The following is a 24,152-nucleotide window of genomic DNA, read 5'->3' on the forward strand; positions in this document are numbered from 1 at the left end:
TCCTCCTGGGCTGCTGAACTGTTGAGCTAATAATTGAAACCTCTGCAACATCTAATTCTCCAAGCTTAGTTTCTCAGGGAAGAATTTGAGTTAGTATCCAGGTAAATACAGAAGAATAAGGAGATTCTACCCATTCTGCTTTTAGGCAAATGAGTCTAGACAGGTGACTTTCAACTGAGTGTGTTTTACCTCCTTTTTACCCCAGGGGACACCTGGCAATGTCTGAGGACAGGTTTGGTTATCACAACCAGTGTGGTTCTACTGGCCTCTAGCGGACAGAGGCCAGGGATGCTGTTAAACATGCTACAATGCACAGAACAGCCACCCCCACCTCCTGCCCCTCAATGAAGAATTATCTAGTAAAGTGTCAGTAGCGCCAAGGGTGAGAATGCCAGGAGGTAAACTTCCTCCATTGAATGACTAATTAATAAGTAAAAAATCCAATATGTAACCCATTCAGATTCTGTAGGGGGAAGTGGAAAGATTAAATATAATATTCAAATAAAGACTTATTTGAGGAAATAAGAGTTTGAAAACTGATTTATACCTTCAGGGAAGTTCATTGTGAAACCAGAAATGAAAGATGAGCTTCTAGATTAAAATTACAAGGAAGTCACAAGAGGAATGGATTAAACTGTGCAAGAAGCATGCCGTTTCACAAAGCACTTAGAATACACTGGAAGTGGCAAAAAGCAGAATCAGAGTTAAAAAGCAAATCAGTGAGGAAGAGGGACAGGCTTGAAAGATCACTCAAAGTGAGAGTAGAGAATAGAAATGAACAGAATCAGAGTGGAGATATGGGATACAGAAGAGAGACGGAAGGGATCTTCTACACAGACTAGTTCTGTCAGGAATATTGGGAACATTTGCTGCTGTTCCCAACGAAATCATGGAACAAATTGAACAAAGGCAGGAGTCAAAGATAAAATAGAAAATGTTTTTGAAATGAAAGAAAATAAATAAAAATCAACAAGTAATAATCTAGATGAGTTTCAAGGTGAATTTCAAGGATGATGGATTTCCTACTAATAAATTAACCAAAAATTAAGTTGGTTATACATACTTGGTTTTTAAAGATATACTTTTTAAATGACCCTGTAATCCCATTCATGGGCATGTATCCAGAGAAAAACATGATGCAAAAGGATACATGCACCCCAGTGTTCATTGCAGCACTGTTTACAACAGCAAAGACGTGGAGGCAAAGTAAGTGTCCATTGACAGAGGAATGGATAAAGATGTGGTACATATATACAGTGGAATATTACTCAGCCATTAAAAGGATGAAATGCCATTCACAAAAACATGGATGGACCTAAAGATTGCCATACTGAGTGAAGTAAGTCAGATAGAGAGGGAGAAATACCCCTTATATGTGGAATCTAAAAAGAAATAATGCAAATGAACTTACAAAAATAGAGACTCACAGACTTAGAGAATGAACTTATGGTTGTCAGGGTTGCGGGGGAGGGATAGTTAGGAAGTTGGAGATGGACATGTACACATTACTATTAATATATTTAAAGTGGATAACCAACAAGGATCTACTACATGGCATGTGGAACTCTGCTCAATGTTATGTGGCAGCCTGGATGGGAGGGGAGTTTGGGGGAGAAAACATTCTCTTAATTGAAACATATATAGGAAGATATATAAATCTTAAGCATACCTCAGAGATACTGCAGATTTGGTTCCAGACCACTGGAATAAAGTGAGTATCACATTAAAGTGAGTCCCATGGAATCTTTGGTTTCCCAGGGCATATAAAAGTTATGTTTGCACTATACTGTAGTCTGTTAGGGGTGTAGTAGCATTATATATATATATATATGAAATATACATACCTTAATTAAAAATATTGATAAAAATGCTAAACATCATCTGAGCCTTCAGTGAGTTGTAATCTTTTTGAAACAGTGGCATCAAAGATCACAGATTACCGTAACATATAAAATAATGAAAAAGTTTGACCTATTGTGAGAATTACCAAAATTCAAAGGGAAGCAAATACTGTTCGAAAAATTGCACTGATAGACTTGCTCATCTTAAGTTTGCAAGAAAGCTTCAGTTTGTTAAAAAAAAACAACAACAGTATCTGTGAAGCACAATAAAATGAGGAATGCCTATACAGCTTTACAAAAAGCATGCATTTGTGTAACCACATCAAGATCAAGAAACAGAACTTTATTATTTCCCTGGTGGAGCAGTGGATAATAATCTGCCTGCCAAGGCAGGGGACATAGATTCAGTTCCTTGTCCGGGGAGATTCCACATGTCACAGAGCAACTGAGCCCGTGAGCCACAACCGCTGAAGTCCACGTACCCTAGAGCCAGCAGGCTGCAATTGCTGAAGGCTGTGTGCCTAGAGCCTGTGCTCCAGGAGAAACCACTGCAGTGAGAAGGCTGCACACTGCAGCACAGAGTAGCCCCCACTCACGCAACTAGAGAAAGCTCGTGTGTAGCAACTAAGACCCAGTGCAGCCAAAAATATAAATATATTTTTTAAAGTGGAGTAATCTCAGCAAGGTTTTCTTTTTTTAAAATAATTTTGTTTATTTTGGGTTGTGCTGGGTCTTGGTTGCCGAACAAGGGCTTTTCTCTAGTTGCAGTGAGCGGGGCTACTCCCAGTTGCAACGGGCAGGCTTCTCATTTTGGTGGCTTCTCGTTGCAGAGCACGGGCTCTAGGGTGCTCAGGCTTCAGAAGTTGCTGCATTCGGGCTCAATAGTTGTCACTTGCGGGCTCCAGAGCACAGGCTCAGTAGCTGAGGTACACAGGCTTAGTTGCTCCGAGGCATGGGAGATCTTCCCGGATCAAGGATAGAACTCATATCTTCTGTATTGGCAGCCAGATTCTTTTTAAAAAAATACTGTTGAGGGCTTCCCTGGTGGCTCAGTAATAAAGAATCCGCCTGCCAGTGCAGGGAACACAGGTTCGATCCCAGGTCTGGGACGACCCCACATGCCTTGGAGCAGCTAAGCCTGTGCACCACACTACGGAGCCCGTGTGCGCTGCAACTTCTGAAACCCAAGTGTATAGAGCTTGTGCTGCACAAGAGAAGCCACCGCAATGAGAAGCCCACGCACCACGACGAAGAGTAGCCCCCGCTCGCAGCAACTAGAGAAAGCCCACGCAAAGCAGTGAAGACCCGGTGCAGCCAAAAATAAATAACAGTTTTTTTTTTTTAAAAGAAACAGAACTTTACCATCACATCAGAAACCTCTGTATACCCTTCCCTAGTCACTTAACAACCCATTCCAGTGTTCCTGCCTGGAGAATCCCAGGGACGGGGGAGCCTGGTGGGCTGCCGTCTATGGGGTCGCACAGAGTCGGACACGACTGAAGCGACTTAGCAGCAGCAGCAGCAGCAGTCACTTAACACCTGGCTCCCTAAATCAAACTTTGGCCTACAGACCAATTCTGGTTTACAGCTGTGAGCTAAAAACAGGTTTTTTAAAAAAATGTTTTTATATTGTTTTTTAAAATCAAAAGAAGAATAGTATTTCATGACTCACGAAAATTATATGATCAGATTTCAATGTCTGTGAAGTCTTAATGAAACACGGTCATGCTCATTTGCTATGTTCTTTCTGTGGCTGCTTTTGCACTGCTGCTAAGTCGCTTCAGTTGTGTCCGACTCTGAGCAGCCCCATAGACGGCAGCCCACCAGGCTCCTCCGACCCTGGAGGACCAGGGTTGGAGGCAAGATTCTCCAGGCAAGAATACTGGAGTGGGTTGCCATTTCCTTCTCCAGTGCATGCGTGCATGCTAAGTTGCTTCAGTCGTGTACGACTCTGTGCAACCCTATGGACAGCAGCCTACCAGGCTCCTCTGTCCACAGGATTCTCTAGGCAAGAACACTGGAGTGGGTTGCCATTTCCTTCTCCAGCTTTTGCACTACATTAGCAAAAATGAATAGTTGCTGTAGAGACTGCATGCCCTGCAAAAGCCTTGAATGTTTGCCGTCTGGCCCTTAACATAAAAAGTCTGCTGACTCCTGTCCTAAGGTAACTTACTCTTCTAACCACATTGATCAGTTTTGCCTGTTCTTAAACTTCATATGTATGTATGCTTTTATTTTCTGGCTTGCTTTGTTCAGTGTTTGTGAGGTTCATCTGTTTGTGTGTAGCAACAGCTCATTGCTATATAGTATTCCATTTTATGAATATACCACCATTAATCCATTAGATTGTTGATAGTCTTTTGGGTTGTTTCCAGTTGGGGGTTATTATGAGTCATGCTGCTATAAGACATTCTTATATACATCCCTTGGTACATGCATGTATACACTTATATGCTATTGTTGGGTGTATATCTAGGACTGAAATTGTATGTGTTCAGCTTTAGGAGGTACTGTCTGTTTTCCAAAGTGATTGTAGTAGTTTAAACTCCTACCAGTAGTACTTCACATCTAAACCAGCAAATGGTATCAATAGGCTTTCTGCCACTGTGGTAGGTGTTTACTCATATCTCGTTGTGCCTTTCATTTGCATTTCCCTCATGATTAATGTATGTCCTCTTTTGTAAAGTTCAAGCCATTTGCCCATTTCTCTGTAGTGTTTCTTTTTCTTATTGATCAGTAAGGGTTCTTTTTTCTGGATATGAGTTCTTTGTTGGATGTATGAATTCCATTTCTTGGGATATTGAAATTAAATGTTTGACTTAAGAATTCTGTGCCCAGTAAAGTTGCCATTCATGTGTAAAGGCTTCATAAAAACATTTCCAAACATGTTAGAACTCAAAATTTTTTGGAGGTGAATCAAATAAGTAGCAGATCAGGGAAGTGTGATCTGTGGTATGAAGGGGCTGGCAGTGAACACTGAACGTATTGTTTTTCTGAAACAAAAGGTGATGTCTTTATTTACGCAATATTTGAACTTTGTTTTATATTAAATATATCTTTTATAATAGAGGGGGGAAATATGTTCACAACGATACCAACAAAAAGCAGGAGGTAAACTGGAGGAAGACGTATGAGAAAGTGTGTAAGGGTGCTGACTTTTCTTTCCCAAAGTACTATTAGCGTTACTGAAAGCATACTGTAGACTGGTGGGGCAGGGGGAAGTAAAGGAAAACACAAAATCTATTTTAAAAGATAGGCAAGAAAACCAGGAAACATGGAAAACATAAAATGACAGACAGAAGACCATGCGTATGTTACAGTAATAAATAGAATCAACTCGCCTACTGGACTTGATTAATAGCATTAGACAACACCAAGAATACTAACAAACCTTATTTCACTATGGGGAAACAGAAGCATACATGTGTCACTGATTCAGAGCATATACTATATTCTATAGACTTTTACCCCAGCCTTGTGAAATCTTGTCACCTGTCTGGCACTGTAACTAAGTGAGAGCCCATTGCCACACAAAAGAGGCACATACATAATGGTATATATCCTTATGTATGTAAATATGTATGCAAACTAGAAGAATTAAATTCGAGAATATGTACTAGTTTTATGGGGCTTCCCAGGTGGCGCTAATGGAAAAGAACCCACCTACCAATGGAGGTGTGAGACGAGGGTTGATTCCTGGATCAGGAAGCTTCCCTGGAGGAGGACACAGCAACCAATTCTAGTATTCTTGGCTGGAGAATCCCTATGGACAGAGGAGCCTGGCAGGCTACAGTCCATGGGGTCACACGGAGTCAGACACGACTGAAGCGACTTAGCCCAGCACAGCACTAGTTTATAACTAAGCATATAACTGGCTCTAAGTCCAGTATCTTCCCACAGAATATCTTCTCCCTCATACAGGCATCTAATCAAAGGAGAGATCTCTATATATGTATAATATATTTTAATATATATGGATAATGTATTTTAATGTGTATTATATATTATAATATGTATGTATTATATGTTTTTAATATATGTATTTATATTTTTAATATATATACATAAAATCAGGAAAGAGATGTAATTAAAAGAAATAAGACTTCTGAAGGACTCCTTGGATGCCTTGTAAATTGCAAGGCGTCCGTATAGGAAAAGGGAGAGAGTTTTCCTTGTAGGAGAGGAAGAGAATGCCTTTGGTTTTGCTTGGCACTTGGAGCTGTGTCTGGCCTTTGTGTGTTAGCGGCCTTCCCAGAGGATCCGGACCATCTGATTTCCAGGTTAACTTGGTTTTGGAGCTTCATATCTTTTTCCCTAGCTGCTGGGATGGAGTTGTCAAGATTTTCCTCATGAAAATCTCGTTTCTCTACCTTTCATTATAGGTTTTGAGTTTTTCTGATTTGGGACGCCAAAAGCTACATTACATTCCAGTTCCAGCGTGAGAGCCTACAGTCAATCCCTTGCTTTGACTTTTCTCCAGACAGTAGAAACTGGACAAGAGCCGCAAAGTTCTGGCATATTCCTATGTTCTATTTTGTGTACAGCCTCTAGTATCCTAGTGCTCTAAAGAGCTTTCAGACCACTACTTCCAACACTCATATTCTTATATTCTCTCTTCCTACCCTTACCTTGGTCTCTTCCCTCCCCCACTCCATATATACATCCTTCTTTAATCCTCTCTGTCTTATGGATTTGGAGCAAGTAAGTTTTAATCCTTTCATTGAAAAGGATTAAAACATTTAAACATTGATAGGTTATGGACTGTGCCACGTACCTTCCATCTCACGTAATCCTCAACAATTCTAAAATATAGAAACGTTACTTTCACTGCCTAAAGCTCCTAAGTATTGTGTGACTTGGTCACAGTCATACAGTTTGTTTGGCAGAGCCTAGACAGCAGCTGTATATTGAGTTCATATTACACTCCAAATACTGCACTTGGCCCTTTATGTATTTTACAGAAGAAGGTGTGAGGATTAGAGAGGCTAGGAAGATAATTCATCACAGTTGCCCAGGTCTCTGTAAAATCTGTGTTCATTCTGCTGTGACATGGTAACAATAAAGATGTGATCCCTGCTTTGATATTTTTGTTGTATGCAAGATGCTCTGGGAGTCCAGAGGGAAAGAAGAAGTCTAAAAAGGCTTCACAGAAAAGGTGGCATTTAAACTAGGCCTTAAGACATGAGTTTTCCAAAGAAAGAAAGAAACGAAGGCACTGTTGCCACTGGGAAAAGGTGTTTCAAGACACAGGAGTATTGCATGGTTGTGTAAAAGGAGCTGCGCTGACCGCTGCAGGATGCAAGGCTGAGACGTATGTGGAGATGACTCCTTGGGAGCCTTGTGGACTGCGCTCTGGGATTTGGGTTCTGTCTTCTGTCTGGCACGGAGCTGGTCTGATCACATTTCTGTTTTGAGTCTAACTGGTATTGGGGTAGGATGGTCTTTGGAGGACTGAGACCAGTTAGGAGACCATGACACTAATTCAAAGTGGGATGAAGCATCTCCATGGGCAGAAACCGTAAGCAGCAGGCAGCTTCCATCAGTTAATTCCTCTATTGATGAACACACCACTGCCAGCCATTTGTTTGTTTGTTTTAAACCGGAAATACAACTGAACTCATTTTCACAAACCTAGTCTTATCCTTAGTGTGGGTAATGACATAAACACCTTTATGTGTGTGTATATACTGAGGTATGTGTGATTGTGTGTATACTAACTGTAACATATTACACACGCTATACTGAAATTTGCTTGTTTTCCCACTTAAAATATCTTGGAGGCCATTTTTTGGTCTGTAAATCTGGAGCTGCTTCTTCCTTTTGGTAGGTGCTTAGTATTTCATTATATGGCTGTGCTATAATGTACTTACTACACATAATGTATTCTGGACATTTAGGTTTCTGATATTTTGCTGTTACAAATAATGCAGTGAGTATTCTTTTATATACATATCACTTTGTACATATGTACATATATCTCAGTTCCTAGAAATAAATTCTTAGAATTTGACATTCTTTGAAATCACTGAGGCAAGCAGATTGGGCATTTGTAATTTTAATGTAGTGCTAAAGTACTTTCTGTACTTTCCCTGTGCCCTAACCAACACGAGGAGTTATCAGTCTTTGATGGTGACTCATCTGAAAGGGAAAACTGGTGGTTTATTGTACCTTTATATATGTTTGACCCATTTTCATTCCCTTTCAAAGAACCAGTTTTATCCATTTTTCTTTTCCTCCTGTATTATTGACCTTACTTCGCTGTAGGAGCACTTGATATGTTAAAGAAAGCAACCGTTTGTCTGGTGTGAGATCCAAGTATTTCTCCCCAGTGTGGTGTTTTATTTTTTGACTTGACTTTTGGTAGTTATTACTATAAATTTTTCTTTAGTTACATTTATCAGAGTTTGGGGAGTGTCTGTGTGTATTGGCTTCAGAATTTCATCTTAAAGAAGACCTTCCCATTTCCATGATTATATTTTTAAAACTCATCCATTTTTTTTTCTTCTAGAACTTGTGTAGTTTAATTTTTTGTATTTAAATCTTTCAACCGTTTGGAACGCATTTTGGGGTAAGGTATTCAGTATGGATCAGATTTTTCCCCAGTTCCAACACTATGCACTGAAAAATGCGTCTTTCCCCTATCTTCGTATATGTGGGTCTTATCTTACCAGCCAGACCATAAACTTTTTAAAGGCCCAATTAGTTATTGTTCTGTCTTGCTTTCCCCCTAAAACTGAGCGTAATGTTCTACATAGAATAGATGCAACGTTAATTTTTTACCTTTTAAAAGTTGTGAATTCCATATATTGGCAAGTACACAAAACATTTATGTACAGTTTAATGAACATTTATGAAATGAACACCCATGTAACCAGTGTCTAAATCAAGTAGTAGGCCATTTCCACTTCCCCAGAAATCCCCGGTCTGCCTTTCCCATTCACATTTCTCTCCCATCCCCCAGAGGCAACCGCTCTCTTGACTTGTGACAATGATTTCATAGTTTTTCTTTATATTAAGATTGAGCTATATGAAATCACCAGTTTTTTGTAGGTAAAAAAAAAATCACTGAATATCTAATTTAATTTAGACCTGTGGATCTCTGTTGGTTGAACCTGGTTTTGAATATTATTTAAATATAGTCTTACTGTATTATGTGCTGGGCGTCTTCCACCAGCTGTGGAGGTGGAGTACTCAGCCGTGTTGCTGCAGTTTGTCAGTTCTCACTGCAGGGTGTATGCTGTTACATGACTCTGCTGTGTTATATGACTCTGCTGTGTTTTCTGTGTCTGTTCCATTGTTGCTGGATTATGAGTTGTTTCCCGTTTTGACTACTGTGAATAACGTTGCTGTGAAAATCCTTGTACATGTTTTGATGCATGTGGCCAAGAACTCCTCTAGGACAAGCAAATTAGGGTCCCCTGCAGAGTGTGTTGTTTGTTTGTTTTATTTAAAAAAAAAACAAACATTTTTCCTTGGAGAAATTCTTTTCTGTTTTAAAGGACTTTTAACTTATTCATTGGACGTGCTGCCTCTTCACTGGTGCTCAGGCTTTTTTGTAGTTGTGGCAGGCGGGGGCTACTCTAATGTCAATGAGCAGGCATTGCCGTGGCTTCTCTTGTTGCAGAGCACCGGCTCAAGGGCGCACGGGCTTCAGCAGTTGCAGCTCCCGGGCTCTAGGGCACAGGCTTAATAGCTGTGGTGCACGGGCTTAGTTGTTCTGTGGCGTGTGGGATCTTCCTGGGTCAGGGACCAAACCTGTATCTCCTGAATTGGCAGGCGAATTCTTTACCACTGAGCCACCAGGGAAGCTCTGTTTTTAAAACTTTTTGTCACGAAATAATTTTACATTTATAGAAGAGTTGCACAGTTGATACAGAGTTCCTGTATGCCCTTTACCCAGTATACCCTAAATATAAATGTCTTACATAATTATGGTACATTTAAAACTAATACCTTAGTTGGTATAGTACTATTAACTATAGACTCTGGATTTTGTCAGTTTTCCGCGAATGTCCTTTTTCTGTTGTAGGAACCATTGCAGGATACCACATTGCGTTTAGCTGTATGTCTCCCTAGACATGACACAAAGTTACCAGCCGTAGTACAGTGCTTTACAGTATTTGTATAAAGTTCTTTTGTGTATTGCCTTACAGTATCCAGTCAATATAGCATTTTCTAGAGTTACTATTAGAGTTCTGTTTCTTTCTCTTAGAAAAATTCATATAAAACTTACCCATGTTGTTGTACGAATCAATTTTTTTAAATTGTGGTGAACTTCATATAACATAAAACTAAGCATTTTAAAGTGAGCAGTTCAGTGACATTTAGCAGCTTCACAGTGCTGTGAAATAACCACCTCTGTCTGATTCCAAAACACTTTCGTCACTCCAGAATAAAACCCTGTGCCTATTAAGTTGTAACTCTCCCTTCCTCCCTCCTCCCAGCCTCTGGCAACTATGATTCCGGCTTCTGTTTCTCTGGATTTACCTATTCTGGATATTTCATTTGAATGGAATCATGCAATATATGTGATATTTTGTGTCTTGACTTTTCCACTTAGCATAATATTTTTCAAGGTATCTCCACACTGTAGCTTGTATCAGTAATTTATTCCTTTCTTTTTTAAAAATTGTGTTAAAATATATTTAATATAAATTTTGCCATTTTAATCATTGTTTAGTGCACAGTTTAGTGTCATTAACTACATTCACAATATTATGCAATCATCACCACTATCTGTTTCTAAAACTGTCTCAACACTCTAAACAAACTCTGTACCCATTAAGCAATAACTCCTCATTCCTCACTCCTCCCAGCTGCTGGAAGCCTCTAATCTAACTTGTTCCTTTATGAATTTGCCTATTCTAGGTATTTCATATAAGTGGATCATACAATATTTGTCCTCCTGTGTTTGGCTTATTTCACATCAGGAAGCTTGTACAAGCCTCTTATCCTCATCCATCAGAGGGCAGAGAGAAGGAGTAAGAACAGAAAACTAACCAAAATGATCACATGGATCATAGCCTTGTGTAGCTCAATGAAACCATGAGCCATGCCGTGCAGGGCCACCCAGGATGTTCAGGTCATGATGGGGAGTTTTGAGAAAACATGGTCTACCATAGAAGAGAATGGCAAACTACTTCAGCATTCTTGCCTTGAGCACCCCATGAACAGTATGAAAAGGCAAAAGATATGACACTGAAAGATGAGTCCCCGCCCCCCAGATCGGTAGGTGTCCATATGCTATTAGAGAAGAGCAGATAAATAGCTCCAGAAAAAATGAAGAGTCTGAGTCAAAGCAGAAACAATGCCCAGTTGTGGATGTGTCTGGATGGTGAAAGTAAAATCCAATGCTGTAAAGAGTATTGTTGCATAGCAACCTGGAATATTAGGTCCATGAATCAAGGTAAATTGGTAGTGTTCAAACAGGAGATGGCAAGAGTGAACATTGACATTTTAGGAATCAGTGAACTAAAATGGACGGGGATGGATGAACTTAATTCAGATGACTGTGTATCTACTACTGTGGGCAAGAACCCCTTAGAAGAAATGGGGTAGCCCTCATAGTCAACAAGAGAGTCTGAAATGCAGCTCTTGGGTATAATCTCAAAAACTACCAAATGATCTCAATTCGTTTCCAAGGCAAACCATTCAACATCACAGTAATCCAAGTCTGTGCCCCAACCACCAATGCCAAAGAAGCTGAAGTTGAGCGGTTCTGTGAAGACCTGCAAGACCTTCTAGAACTAACACTAAAAAAGATGTCCTTTTCATTGTAGGGGATTGGAATGCAAAAGTAGGAAGTCAAGAGATACCTGGAATAATAGGCAAATTTGGCCTTGGAGTACAAAATGAAGAAGGGTAAAGGCTAACAGAATTTCACCAAGAGAACGCACTGGTCATAGCAGACACCCTCTTCTGGCAGCACAAGCGATGACTCTCTGCACATGGACTTCACCAAATGGTCAATACTAAAATCAGATTGATTATATTCTTTGCAGCGGAAGATAGAGAAGCTCTATACAGTCAGCAAAAATAAGACCAGGAGCTGAGTGTGGCTCAGATCATGAGCTCCTTATTGCAAAATTCAGACTTGAATTGAAGAACGTAGGGAAAACCACTCGGGCACTCAGGTATGACTTAAATCAAACCCCTTATGCTTATATAAGTGACAAATAGATTCAAGGGATTAGATCTGGTAGACAGAGTGCTTGAAGAATTATGGATGGAGGTTCATAACCTTGTACAAGAAATGGAGACCAAAACGATCCCCAAGAAAAGGAAATGCAAGAAGGCAAAATGGTTGTCTGAGGAGGCTTTACAAATAGCTAAGAAAAGAAAAGAAGTGAAAGGCCAAGGAAGGGAAAGATATACACAACTGAATGCAGAGAATAGCAAGGAGAGATAAACAAGCCTTCTTAAGTAAACAATGCAATGAAATAGAGAAAATAGAATGGGAAAGACTAGAGATCTCTTCAAGAAAATTAGAGGTAACAAGGGAATGTTTGATGCAAAGATGGGGACAGTAAAGGACAGAAGCAGTAAGTGCCTAACAGAAACAGGAGAGATTAAGAAGAGGTGGCAAGAATACACAGAAAAACTGTACAAAAAAGTCTTAATGACCTGGATAACCACGATGGTGTGGTCACTCACTTAGAACCAGACATCTTGGAGTGTGAAGTCAAGTGGGCCTTAGGAAGCATCACTACAAACAAAGCTAGTGAAGATGATGACATTTCAGCTGAGCTTTTTAAAATCTGAAAAGATGCTCTTAAAGTACTGCATTCAATATGTCAGCAAATTTGGAAAACTTGGCAGTGGCCACAGGGCTAGAAAAGATCCGTTTTCATTCCAATCCCAAAGAAGAGTAATGCCAAAGAATTTTCAGGCTACTGCACAATTGTGCTCATTTCACATGCTAGCAAGGTAACGCTCAAAATCCTTCAAGCTAGCCTTCAACAGTACGTGAACCGAGAACTTCCAGATGTACAAACTGGATTTAGAAAGGGCAGAGGAATCAATGATAAATTGCCAACATCTATTGGATCATAGAAAAAGCAAGAGAATTCCAGAAAAACATCTGCTTCATTGACTACACTAAAGCCTTTGACTGTGTGGATCACAACAAACTGGGAAATTCTTAAAGAGATCAGAATACCAGATCACATTACCTGCCTCCTGAGAAACCTGTATGCAGGCCAAGAAACAACAGTTAGAACCAGACATGAAACAACAGACTGGTTCAAAATTGGGAAAGGAGTACATCAAGGCTGTATATTGTCACCCTGCTTATTTAACTTCTATGCAGAGTACATCATGCAAAATGCCAGGCCGGATGAATCACAAGGTGGAATCAAGATTGCTTGGAGAAATATCAATAACCTCAGAAATGCACATGACACCAACCTAATGACAGAAAATGAAGAGGAACTAAGGAGCCTCTTGATGAAGGTGAAAGAGGAGAGTAAAAAGCTGGCTTAAAACTCAACATTCAAAAACTAGGACCATGGCATCCGGTTCCATTACTTCATGACAAATAGATGGGAAGAAAATGGAAATAGTGACAGACTTTATTTTCCTGGGCTCCAAAATCACTGCAGATGGTGACTGCAGCCATGAAATTAAAAGACACTTGCTCCTTAGAAGAAAAGCTATGACAAATCTAGATAGCACATTAAACAGCAGAAACACAACTTTGTTGACAAAGGTGTGTATAGTCAAAGCTGTGGCTTTTCCAGTAGTCATGTATGGATCTGAGTGTTGGACCGTAAAGAAGTCTAAGTGCCCATGAATTTATGCTTTCAAACTGTGGTGCTGGAGAAAACTGTTGAGAATCCTTTGGACTGCAAGGAGATCAAATCAATCAATCCTAAAGGAAATCAGTCCTGAATATTCACTGGAAGGACAGATGCTGAAGCTGCAATATTTTGGCCACCTGATGTGAATAGTCGACTCATTGGAAAAGACCTTGATGCTGGGAAAGACTGAGGGAAAGAGGAGAATAGGGTGACAGAGAATCAGATGATTGGATGGCAGTATCGACTCAATGGACAAGTTTGAGCAAACTCAGGGAGATGGTGAAGGATAGGAAAGCCTGGCGTGCTGCAGTGCATAGGGTCACAAAGATGGGACACGACTGAGCAACTGGACAAGAATAGCAAAATGTTTTCCAGGTTCATCTATGTTATAGCATGTATCAGAGTAAATGCTTTTTATGGTCAAATAATATTCCATCGTATGGATATATCACATTTTGTTCATCTGTGTTGATGGACGCATCTGCTGTTTTTACCTTTGGCTCTCGTGAATATGCTGCAATGAACACTGCATACAGGTGCTGTTGGAGTCCTTGTTTTCAGTTTGTTTGGGATCCGTACCTTAAAATGGAGTGCTTTGCTAACCTCTGGTTTAGATTATATATAGTGATAAACTAAATGCCAAAGTGGTTAGACTTCAGTCTTGATAGTATGTAGTTTTATGAGATTTTAAAATTCTTGCCAAGTTGGTCTGTGTATAATGGTGTTTCATTGTGATTTTAATTTGTAGTTCCTGATTTCTAATGAGTTTGAATGTATTTTCACATGTTTGTAAGCCGTTTGAATTTCCTGCTTTATAATGTGCCATTCATTTTCCTGTTGGTGGTTTGCCTTCCTAAATTTCTGTTGGTGAATTGATGTCTCCAAATGATGTTTACTCTGTTTCTGCAGAACAAATAGTGGAGAAAGATGAAGGCCCATATTATACTCATCTGGGATCTGGCCCCACAGTAGCCTCCATCCGGGAACTCATGGAGGAGCGGTGAGTGACGCACAGATGTCCAAGGAGAAATGGGCAAGTTGTGAATAGAATGTGCATTTTAAGCACCTCTCGTTTTCATTGCCTTGTCCTAGACAGCCTACAGAAAGGAATCCCTGATACCCAGACTGTGGAAAGTTGAATGTGGGATTTTCCCCCCCTAGTGGTCTGGGTTTCTTTCTGTCTAGGTCTGCCCTTCGTATATCCCTCTGTCCCCGCTTTCTCTCACTCTTCATTGACAGTTTTCCTTAAAGAAACGGGGTTGAGTGGCTGTCTGTCCTGTGGAGTCCCCAGGGCTGCGTTTTGCACTGCCTTTCCTGTGGTGGTGCTCAACAGGTTCTTCTGCCCTGTGTCCTGTAGGTTGGCAGTTAGACCTAAAGGCTTGACCAGAATCTGTTTCTTTCTTTGAAAGCTACTTCCTAGGTGATGTTTTGTACCACCACTAGGAGGAATGTATGTCTCATATTTGGCCAGTGGGCACCTGTTTAGATGATCTCCTGACTCATTTTGGCATGATCCTAGGAATTCTTGATTTCTTTTATTTTTATGGGGGAAAAGTTATTTAGAAAAGAGATTCCAGGTGCTGGGAGTGCTCATTTCTCTAGGCCATTTCAAGTAGAAAGAGCCAAGATATATGTGTAGGTTTTTTATTTTTGTTATTGTTTGGTGATTAAGTACATTTGAGTTTATGTACACTTACAAGTCAACACAAGACTGTAGGGCTTTTACTTAACAGCTCTGTTTTGCTTTTTCAATAGTGGCTGCTACTGCTAAGTCACTTTAGTCATGTCCGACTCTGTGCGATCCCATAGACGGCAGCCCACCAGGCTCCCCCGTCCCTGGGATTCTCCAGGCAAGAACACTGGAGTGGGTTGCCATTTCCTTCTCCGATGCAGGAAAGTGAAAAGTGAAAGTGAAGTTGCTCAGTCGTGTCCGACTCTTAGCGACCCCATGGACTACAGCCTACCAGGCTCCTCCATCCATGGGATTTTCCAGGCAAGAGTACTGGAGTGGGGTGCCATTGCCTTCTCCGTTTAACAGTGAAAGTAGTTTTATATAAATAGAAACTTTTAAATCCATGTGTGTCCACAGTAGATACTAAATACTATGAGTTCCAGAGTGTAGAGAGGTAGAATAGCTTGGTGATTGAGAACGCTGAGACCCTGGAGCTAGACTAAGGTCCAGGCCTGGCCCTTCCACTACTGCTGAGTTCTTTGGTAAGTTGCTTTACTTCTGTGTGACTCGGTTTTCTTATCTACAGAATAGAGATGATAAACGTATGTACACTGAAGGAGAATTAATTATGAGGATAAACGGAACTGATGTCTGGAAAGCATCTGGTGCTTACTAGTAAATATTACATACGAGGTATCTATATCATATCCACATGGACTATGGGTTTTTTATAACTAATGTTTATTAATATTTTAATAGTAAAGTCACAGATTATGTAGGACATAAACATGTTTGGTCATACATATACATACAGATGTGGAAGGCCAAGGGCTGAGTGGCTTAGAATTTCCAGAAATTTGGGGACCAGATTTTATCTGACCAGTGTAGCTAAACTGACAAATTAGCAGGAAACATGATTTTGAACTGCATAACTATAGTGATGTCCCTGAATGAATAAAAGGTAAGGTGGATGGAGGACAGTGATCTGCTGTAAACACTCTTAATTATCCTGTACCATCTGGAAACATTTATATTCATAGTAGCCCATCAGAAAAGCATTTGATTAAAGACCCGATCTTTAAATTCAAGCCTGATTGAAAGAGCACCTCTGAGTCCATGAAAATCATCAAAAAGTCTACAGATTACAAATGTTGGCAAGGATGTGGAGAAAAGGGAACACTTAAAGCAGTATGTGGGCTTCCCTGATAGCTCAGTTGGTAAAGAATCTGCCTGCAATACAGGAGACCCCAGTTCAGTTCCTGGGTTGGGAACATCTGCTGGAGAAGGGATAGGCTACCCACTCCATTATTCTTGGGCTTCCCTTGTGGCTCAGCTGGTAAAGAATCCGCCTGCAATGTGGGATACTTGGGTTCGATCCCTGGGTTAGGAAGATCCCCTGGAGTAGGGAAAGGCTACTTACTCCAGGATTCTGGCCCGGAGAAATCCATGGACTGTGTAGTATATGAAGTCACAAAGAGACGACACGACTGAGCGACTTTCACTTTCAAAACAGTATGTGGGATTGCTGAGAAAAACAGATATCATATTAACACAAACTATGTGCAATCTAGGAAAACAGTTCAGGTGAACCTGTGTGCAGGTCAGGAATAGAGATGCAGATGTCAGGAATGGACATATGGACAGGGCTTGTGGAGGAGATGGGAGAGGAGGGTTGGAGGAATTGGGAGAGTAGTGCTGACATATATATACACTACCATGTGTGAAATAGAGAGCTCATGAGAACCACCTCTGTAGCACAGGGAGCTCAGCTCCATGCTCTGTGATGACCTAGAGGGGTGGGATGTGGGGGTGGGGTGGGAGAGAGGTCCAAAAGGGAGGGGATGTATGTATACTTACAGCTGATTCACTTCATTGTACAGCAGAAACTAACACAACCTTGTAAGGCAATTATACTAAAAAAAACCCAATGTGTGTGGTTTTACACACACCCCTGCCTGTGCCCATGTGTATATGTGTTGCAGCTTTGAGGTTGGAGTGGGCATTATTTTGGCCAGCGATTTTTGTGAGGAATTTTGACACCATTGTTTACACGTTGAGGGCTGCAATGGAGTCAGATATACAAGTTTGATCTGAGATACTTTTTACATTTGTTCGTTTCTTGGTAACAATTTTATAAGATTTTTAGACACTTCTCTAAATAACTTTTAGTTATAGAAGAGTATGTTTTGAAATAAGGATTAAGAGATAATGGTACAGTTGAGATTTCTCCTTTCCTTTTTTCTCATTGCTTTAAAAATAACAGCCAAGTGTAGATTCTTCAGAAACTGATCCAAGGGAGGAATTCCTCTCAAGACCAGGAATACTTGTGTTTTTCCTCAGCAACTGGTTTATTTTTATCTTAAGGACCTTGTAAATCATGGAACAGATTGTGTTTCCATCTTTATGTTGGCTGTTAGTAAGCTGAGCACCAGATTTGTGTATCCTCATTAAGAGGAACGTAATTTCTCATCTTTGGCCCAGGGAAGTCTATGCAGGTTCACCCCTGAGTCTTCATTAGCTTCCTTGCTTTCTTATGCAATGAAATGTTCTAGACTCATCTCTTTAAAATATGCATAAGATCCCACTGTTTGCATTTTGCATACAAACGTCATGTCTGTCTGTTTCCCCCTTTACTCTGATTTCATCACCCGTTATTTTTATCACATAGACATCTTTTTAAGCTTCTTCTGCAACAAGGAGGGGAATGAATGATTGCTGAAACTCACCTCGATGGAAGTCTAGTTTGTGAATGATCCGAGCTATCTCTTTCTCTAGACTTCCCTCCCTACCCTTTCTCTGCAGGACCACTCTACAGCCAGGAGTTGGCCAAGACGAGGAGGGAAGAAAACTGAAATCCAGGGGATGTTGGTGCTTTTAGCTTATCTGGTAAAGACTTTGGAAGGAGGGGGAGGTTCAAAGCAAGTCATGAAATATTGTAAAATTTATTAATGGGCTCCATACCTCCAGGTACCCAAGTCCTTGTCATAGGTAACTGGAGTCAGGTGTTTAAACCCATATCTGAGAAAGGCCTGCTGCACAAGGCCACGTGTCCTCTAACTGGGAAGAGGATTCTCTGCAGCCTAGCAGTTCATTAAATGTTCTTTCTAGGAATGAAGCACCAACACCCTGCTAGCAAATCCTCTGGGTTTGGGGGGAACTGGTCTCATTAATGTGTGATGGAGGTAACCCCAAAAAAATCACAACTTTAGATGAGCGGTTATCAAACTTGAGCATGCTTCAGGTTTCCGGAGGACTTGTGAAAGCACAGATGGCTGGACCCCAGCCCAGAGTTTCTGAAACAGCAGGCCTGGGATGGGACTTGAGAGTCTGCATGCTGCTCCCAGCACCACCTTTGAGAATCACTGGCTAAGACGATCAAGTTACCCTTTAGAATAAAGTTTCAGCTTATCCTTGCAGACTTTAGGGTCTATGAGTTCACCTATATCCTAACCTCTTAATGATAGGCCAGAAACTAAGACATTTAAGAAAAAAAAAGTTAAATCCAGAGTTGTTGGTTGTCTTTAAACACAGAGACAGTTCTGGTTAAAAAAAAATTCTGCCTGATCAGACAGTGCTTGGCCCTTTTATTTGCTCTCAAATACAAAGTTCACTGCAAGAAGCATTTCTCATGAGGATAGGAGAGTGGGGAAGGTCTTGGTCAGAAAGCCCGAGTCTGTGTCCTCAGCTCACCATTCTGTGGGGAACGATATCCTGTGGGTTTCAGTGAGAGCGGTATGGTCGCCTTGGGTCATTCTTCCCACAGCGGCCCCAGGACACTCTGCGCGCATGGGCCACTTCCTGATAAATGCTTGTGGGGTTGAAAGTTTTCCAGGAGTCAGACAAGAAGAGCAGCACTATCTGGTCTTTTCCTCTTGAGCCAGACCACGCTATATAAACTCGCGGGGTCCTGTCTGCAAACACATTCTATAGCATAGCCTGAGAACTTTAATGTAGCAGTTATCAGCTTTTCACTTCATTCCCGAGATCTTGAGTGAAATAGAGAACATTGAACTTAGAGAAACCTTAGATCAGCATTTTCAAAAGTACTTGTTTTCTTTTCCAGTTACAAAAATAAAACACGTCTATAAAAGGCCATTTTAAAAAAGCTTATAGTGAATAAAGCTCTCTAGTAATTATCCTCTGAGAAGAAAACATTTTTTCAAGTTTGATTTTTTTGTAAGCATTTACAAAGATACACATATGTGAACAGAGAAATTTTGAACAAAATGGGATCAAGAATACTATACCCATGTTGGTGGATACTTTCTCCTCCACTTAATTTTTTTCATGTCAGTACTTATAATTCTGTTGAATCCTTTTTGATAGCTATATGGTTTTCCGTTACATGGACATTTATTTAATTATGTTTTATTTAGCCAGTCCTATACTAGATATTTGGGCTTCCCTGGTGGCTCAGTGGTAAAGAATCTGCCTGCCAACACAGGAGACGCAGGTTCGATCCCTGGGTCAGGAAGATCTCCTGGAGAAGGAAATGACAACACACTCCAGTATTCTTGCCTGGGAAATACTGGAGACAGAGGAGCCTGGCGGGCCACAATCCATGGGGTCACAAAAGAGTCGAACACAACTCAGCAACTAAACGACAACAATACTGGATATTTTCGTTGTTTCTAAATTTTCTTGTTGATGCAATAATATCTTGTTCCTAAATCTTGGTGTATTTGTACAAGTTATGTCAGAGATAGAGATTCCTAGAAGTGAAGTGGATAATTATATATAAGTATATGTATTTATATAAAGAATATGTAAAACAGTAGTAGTTACGATAATTATGATACAAATGCCTAGTAGTTATGATAACATTACCCTCTATTAAATAATATACTGAAATAATATGCCACGACCAAATTGGATTCATTACAGAACTATAACAATTGCTGGATTTAGACAGTCTGTTAAAATAACATACCTTGTTAATTGGCCAAAGGAGAAAAACCATTCTTCTCTGTCCTTAGTTGTTAAAAATGTATTTGATAAAATTGATCAATTCTTTTTTTAAAGTTTTTAAAAAATGTATGTATGGCTGTGTCGGGTCTTTGTTACTACATGTGGGCTTTCTCTAGTTGCGGTGACTGGGGGCTCCTCTCTAACTGCCATGCATGGGTTTCCCATTGCAGTGGCTTCTCTTGTTGCAGAGCATGGGCTTTAGGGCGCACGGACTTAGTTGCCACTCAGCACGTGAAGTCCTCCCGGAACAGGGATCAAACCCATGTCCCTGCATTGACAGGTGAATTCTTAACCATTGGACCACCAAAATTGATCAATTCTTGATTACAAATTCTTAGAACAGGAAACCCTTAATAGAGCTCTTCAAAATAAGGGAGTCTCTGTCTCTAGCCCAAAGTTAGCAAGCTGCATGCTCTGGGGTGAATAGTTGGAAACATTTCCAGGAAAGTCAGGAAATAAGCAAAGATGCCTGCAAGAGCTCTGGAAGCTCTAGCCAGTACAGACAGACAGGAGACTGAAGTAGAGCCATGGAAAGTGGAAATAAGAAGCTAGCAAATAACCGTTATTCTCAGATGATACAATATTGTATTAGAAGCTATTAAAAATAAGACAATTTAATAAGATGGATGTTTGCAGTGTTACTGGGCTCTTCCTTTGTGCCAGAAACTTTGACGTATTGGCCAGGAAGTTCATTCAGGTTTGCCAGCCCCTGTTCCCGAATGGACTTTTTGGCCAACCCAGTGCTTTAAGGCACTCCCAAGCCTAGGAGACAGGAACCATTTTTATGTCCATTTTACGGATGAGGAAACTGAGGCTTAGAGAAGTTCGGCCGTTTGGCCACAGTCTTGTAACAGAAGGGCTGCGTGGGCTCTCAGGCCGCAGCTCTCTGACCCCGTGGCTGCGCTGTAGCCAGCGTTGCCCCTGGGTAGATGTGTGCCCTTGAGCAGGTCAGTTCAGCTCCGAGGGCCACAGTTTCCTCACCTCTGAACGTGGCGAATCCCTGAGTGTGTGCACGTGTGTGTGGGCCAGGGCAGGAGTGTGTGCAGGAACCAGGCGTCTTTACTGTAAGTCCAAGGGGATCTCGGAGCCAGTTTCTACTGGGAGGCCACTGTTAAATGTCATTTGGGGATTGTTGAAAGAGAGTAATAAGGATTTCCCCATTTGTTTTCTTTTGTCTATTGAATTTTACTGACTTCATAAGTAGCTGAGACTGCTAACAGGGCTGGATACAAATGCCTATGCTGAGCCTTTGGTTTGAGTGCTCAGAGAGAATTATCAGAGACCTTGTGCCCTGGGGCAGGATGGAGCCAGGTGGGCCAGAGGCCCTGAGGTCTGTAAGTGGAGTTGTGTTCCCAGAGGCTCGAACACAGAATAAACGTTTAAATCTTTCTCTCCCTTCTCTGTTGCCCCCATAATAACTAGAAACCCAAGCGGAAAAACCCTGAGACTTGCCTTATTACCAGGACTCCTTTGGGATTCAGTTGTGCTAATGGTGGCTTCTGTCTTGCTCTCCAGGTACGGAGAGAAGGGGAAAGCCATCCGGATCGAGAAGGTCATCTACACGGGAAAGGAAGGGAAGAGCTCACGTGGCTGCCCCATCGCAAAGTGGGTACGTGTCAAAGCTCCACAGCCCAAACTGGACTGGGGAGTGGGGGGCAGACGTGTGCACTTTCCAGGGAGCTGTGAGCCAGCATCTGGTGCTGTTAGGGTCATCTTCCCCCAGCCTCAACTTTTGGTCCTGTCTTTGTTTAAATGCCAGCTCCTGATGTCCACGGCTAGCCTTGGAACTTCTCTAGTTGTTATGCTCAACTTGTACTGCCCTGTGGTTCAGGGCTGCAGGGGAAGGAGATGCGGAAGCTAGCTGGAGACATCATCTTGCTCAAGGCTGGGCCCCACCGTGACTCCTCTGCCCGCTCTGCGTGCCCTGGCGCTGGGTGCCCCTGTCTCTAGTCCATAAGAACTAAGCCTCTGAGCACAATCAGGACAGCATTGCATCTGCTTGACTTCTGAGCCAGTGTTTCCTGTAGGCAGCCTGCGTATCATGGCAGAGGGAGCACCAGTAACTCAGACCCCAGTTTCACCCAAAGTTTTCTGACCCGTCCTTCCAGCTCTCACAGAGCACTTTAGAACCACTATAGAACCCGTGCCCAGAGCAGCAACAAATTTATCAGGTAGCTGTTTGCTCACTGCTTGATAGGGAGAATATGCATGGAAAATAGGAGGCTCTGTCCCTGTATTCAAACTGCTTATGATGTAGAGACAGCAGGAAGTAAGATCGTGGAGACTTGAATAATCAAAGTTTAACATTGAGAGGCAGGCTTGGTGCTGTTGAGTTCAGGGCCAAGGGATGTGAGGGGCAGGAGGAGTTCAGGCTGGGTCTTCCAGAGAAGGTGGATATGCATGGGGCCATATTAAATGGGCGAGGAAAAGGTGGAAGCATTCCTGGTGAGGAGAGTCGTGTGGGCAAAGGGAGAAAGGCAGGGTGAACATACACTCAGCTCATTTCGAGTGAAGGATGGTAGTAACATGAGCTTTGTCAGACTCTGTTTTTATCTGGTCTATATGCCATCCCTTTGCACCTCTATGTTTAATGAAAATACTAGGTATCTAAACCTGAACTACCATGTATCTATTTGTAGCAATTTTCAGACAGTAGCACAGAATGATCTGGGAAAATCTGAAATACATAAGAGTATTCACGGGCATATAGAAGAATGTTTTCCCCACCCTTGTGAAAGATGGTCATTACAGTAGGAGGTTAATTACTTCTCTGGCTGATCAGGGTGGGGTGTTATCCCTCCCAGAGACCCCATCAGGGAAGTGGTCTCCTTCCCTTCCTCTTGCTGATTTATGTAGTTGTTGAGGAATTCCAGAGTATCCGGCAAGAAACTGAAGATCCCTGGGGCATTGGCAGACTTTTCAGCTTCAGAAACAGTTGCCACCTTAAAGAAAACAGTTGGCTCTGTGGACAGTGTTGAGGATAAGAATATGCATCTTAGTCCTCAGACACCCATGGTGAAAGTTTAGCTCTTGACCAGCGCTCATGTGTCTCTGCTGAGGGCTGGGGAGGAAGGCGCCCAGATGAAGTGTGAGATCCGTTTCTGGGGCCGTGAGAGGAAAGCAGAATGATGGCAGGAAGAACGTGGTCCTCAGAACTCTGGTCCCTCCAGGCTCTGCGGACAAACGCCCAGAGCTGGGCACAGGAACGCAGTGCTTTGTCTAGAAGTTGGAATAGCTTGTGGATATCACCAGGCCTGGTGGAGTGCCCATCACCAATGCCCATCTTCTTTCTTTTTGAAAGCAAAGCTCACATAGAAGGGAATACATAGGGACGGAGAGGTGAGGAAATTCCACACCTGATGAGTGAAAATAAAATGAGAGAGGAGGGAAATTTTGTTAATGAGAAGAGTGGTAGATCATAGAACTATTACAGTTGCAAGAAAATGGCAGTGCTGTGTTGTTTCTTGTTTTCTAACCAAATCCCATAGTGTGGTGACGTTCCCTTATTTTTTGCCTACACAGCCACCAAATACCCTGTGTATTACGGTTGTAGGGCTCATCTAGATTTCCACCTCCTTGGAAGCTGGAGAAGGGACAGAGGTTCCCTTTCTCTGCCCCCGTGTGGAAATGGCCCACAGACGCTAAGGACAGATTGTTCTTCGTGGCGGCACGGCCGTGGTCCGTCGCCCTGGGGGTGGCAGCGTCCAGCTCCCTGGGCTGGGCAGTGCCTCCCATGCTCTCCCCGCTGCCCCAGCCCAGGTCTAGGTCCTGGGTTTTCTTTCCAGCCAGGGTTCATGTCTGTGTTTGCAGCCATTACCTTCAGGTACAAGCAGTGTGCCCGGCAAGTTTTAGATTTAACCAGCTGGGATCTTG

The 24,152-nt window shown here is 41.8% G+C and overlaps 1 protein-coding gene across 1 annotated transcript in view; it reads left to right on the forward strand.

The window, feature by feature from the left end:
- TET3 (tet methylcytosine dioxygenase 3) overlaps nt 1–24,152 on the forward strand; it is a 110,603-nt gene that overhangs the window by 64,081 nt on the left and 22,370 nt on the right. The window contains 2 exon segments of the mRNA XM_070379817.1: nt 14,549–14,639; nt 21,795–21,888. Coding sequence (XP_070235918.1) covers nt 14,549–14,639; nt 21,795–21,888 — 185 coding nt within the window.

Source organism: Bos mutus, chromosome 11 (assembly GCF_027580195.1).
Source record: "Bos mutus isolate GX-2022 chromosome 11, NWIPB_WYAK_1.1, whole genome shotgun sequence".
NCBI lineage: Eukaryota > Metazoa > Chordata > Mammalia > Artiodactyla > Bovidae > Bos > Bos mutus.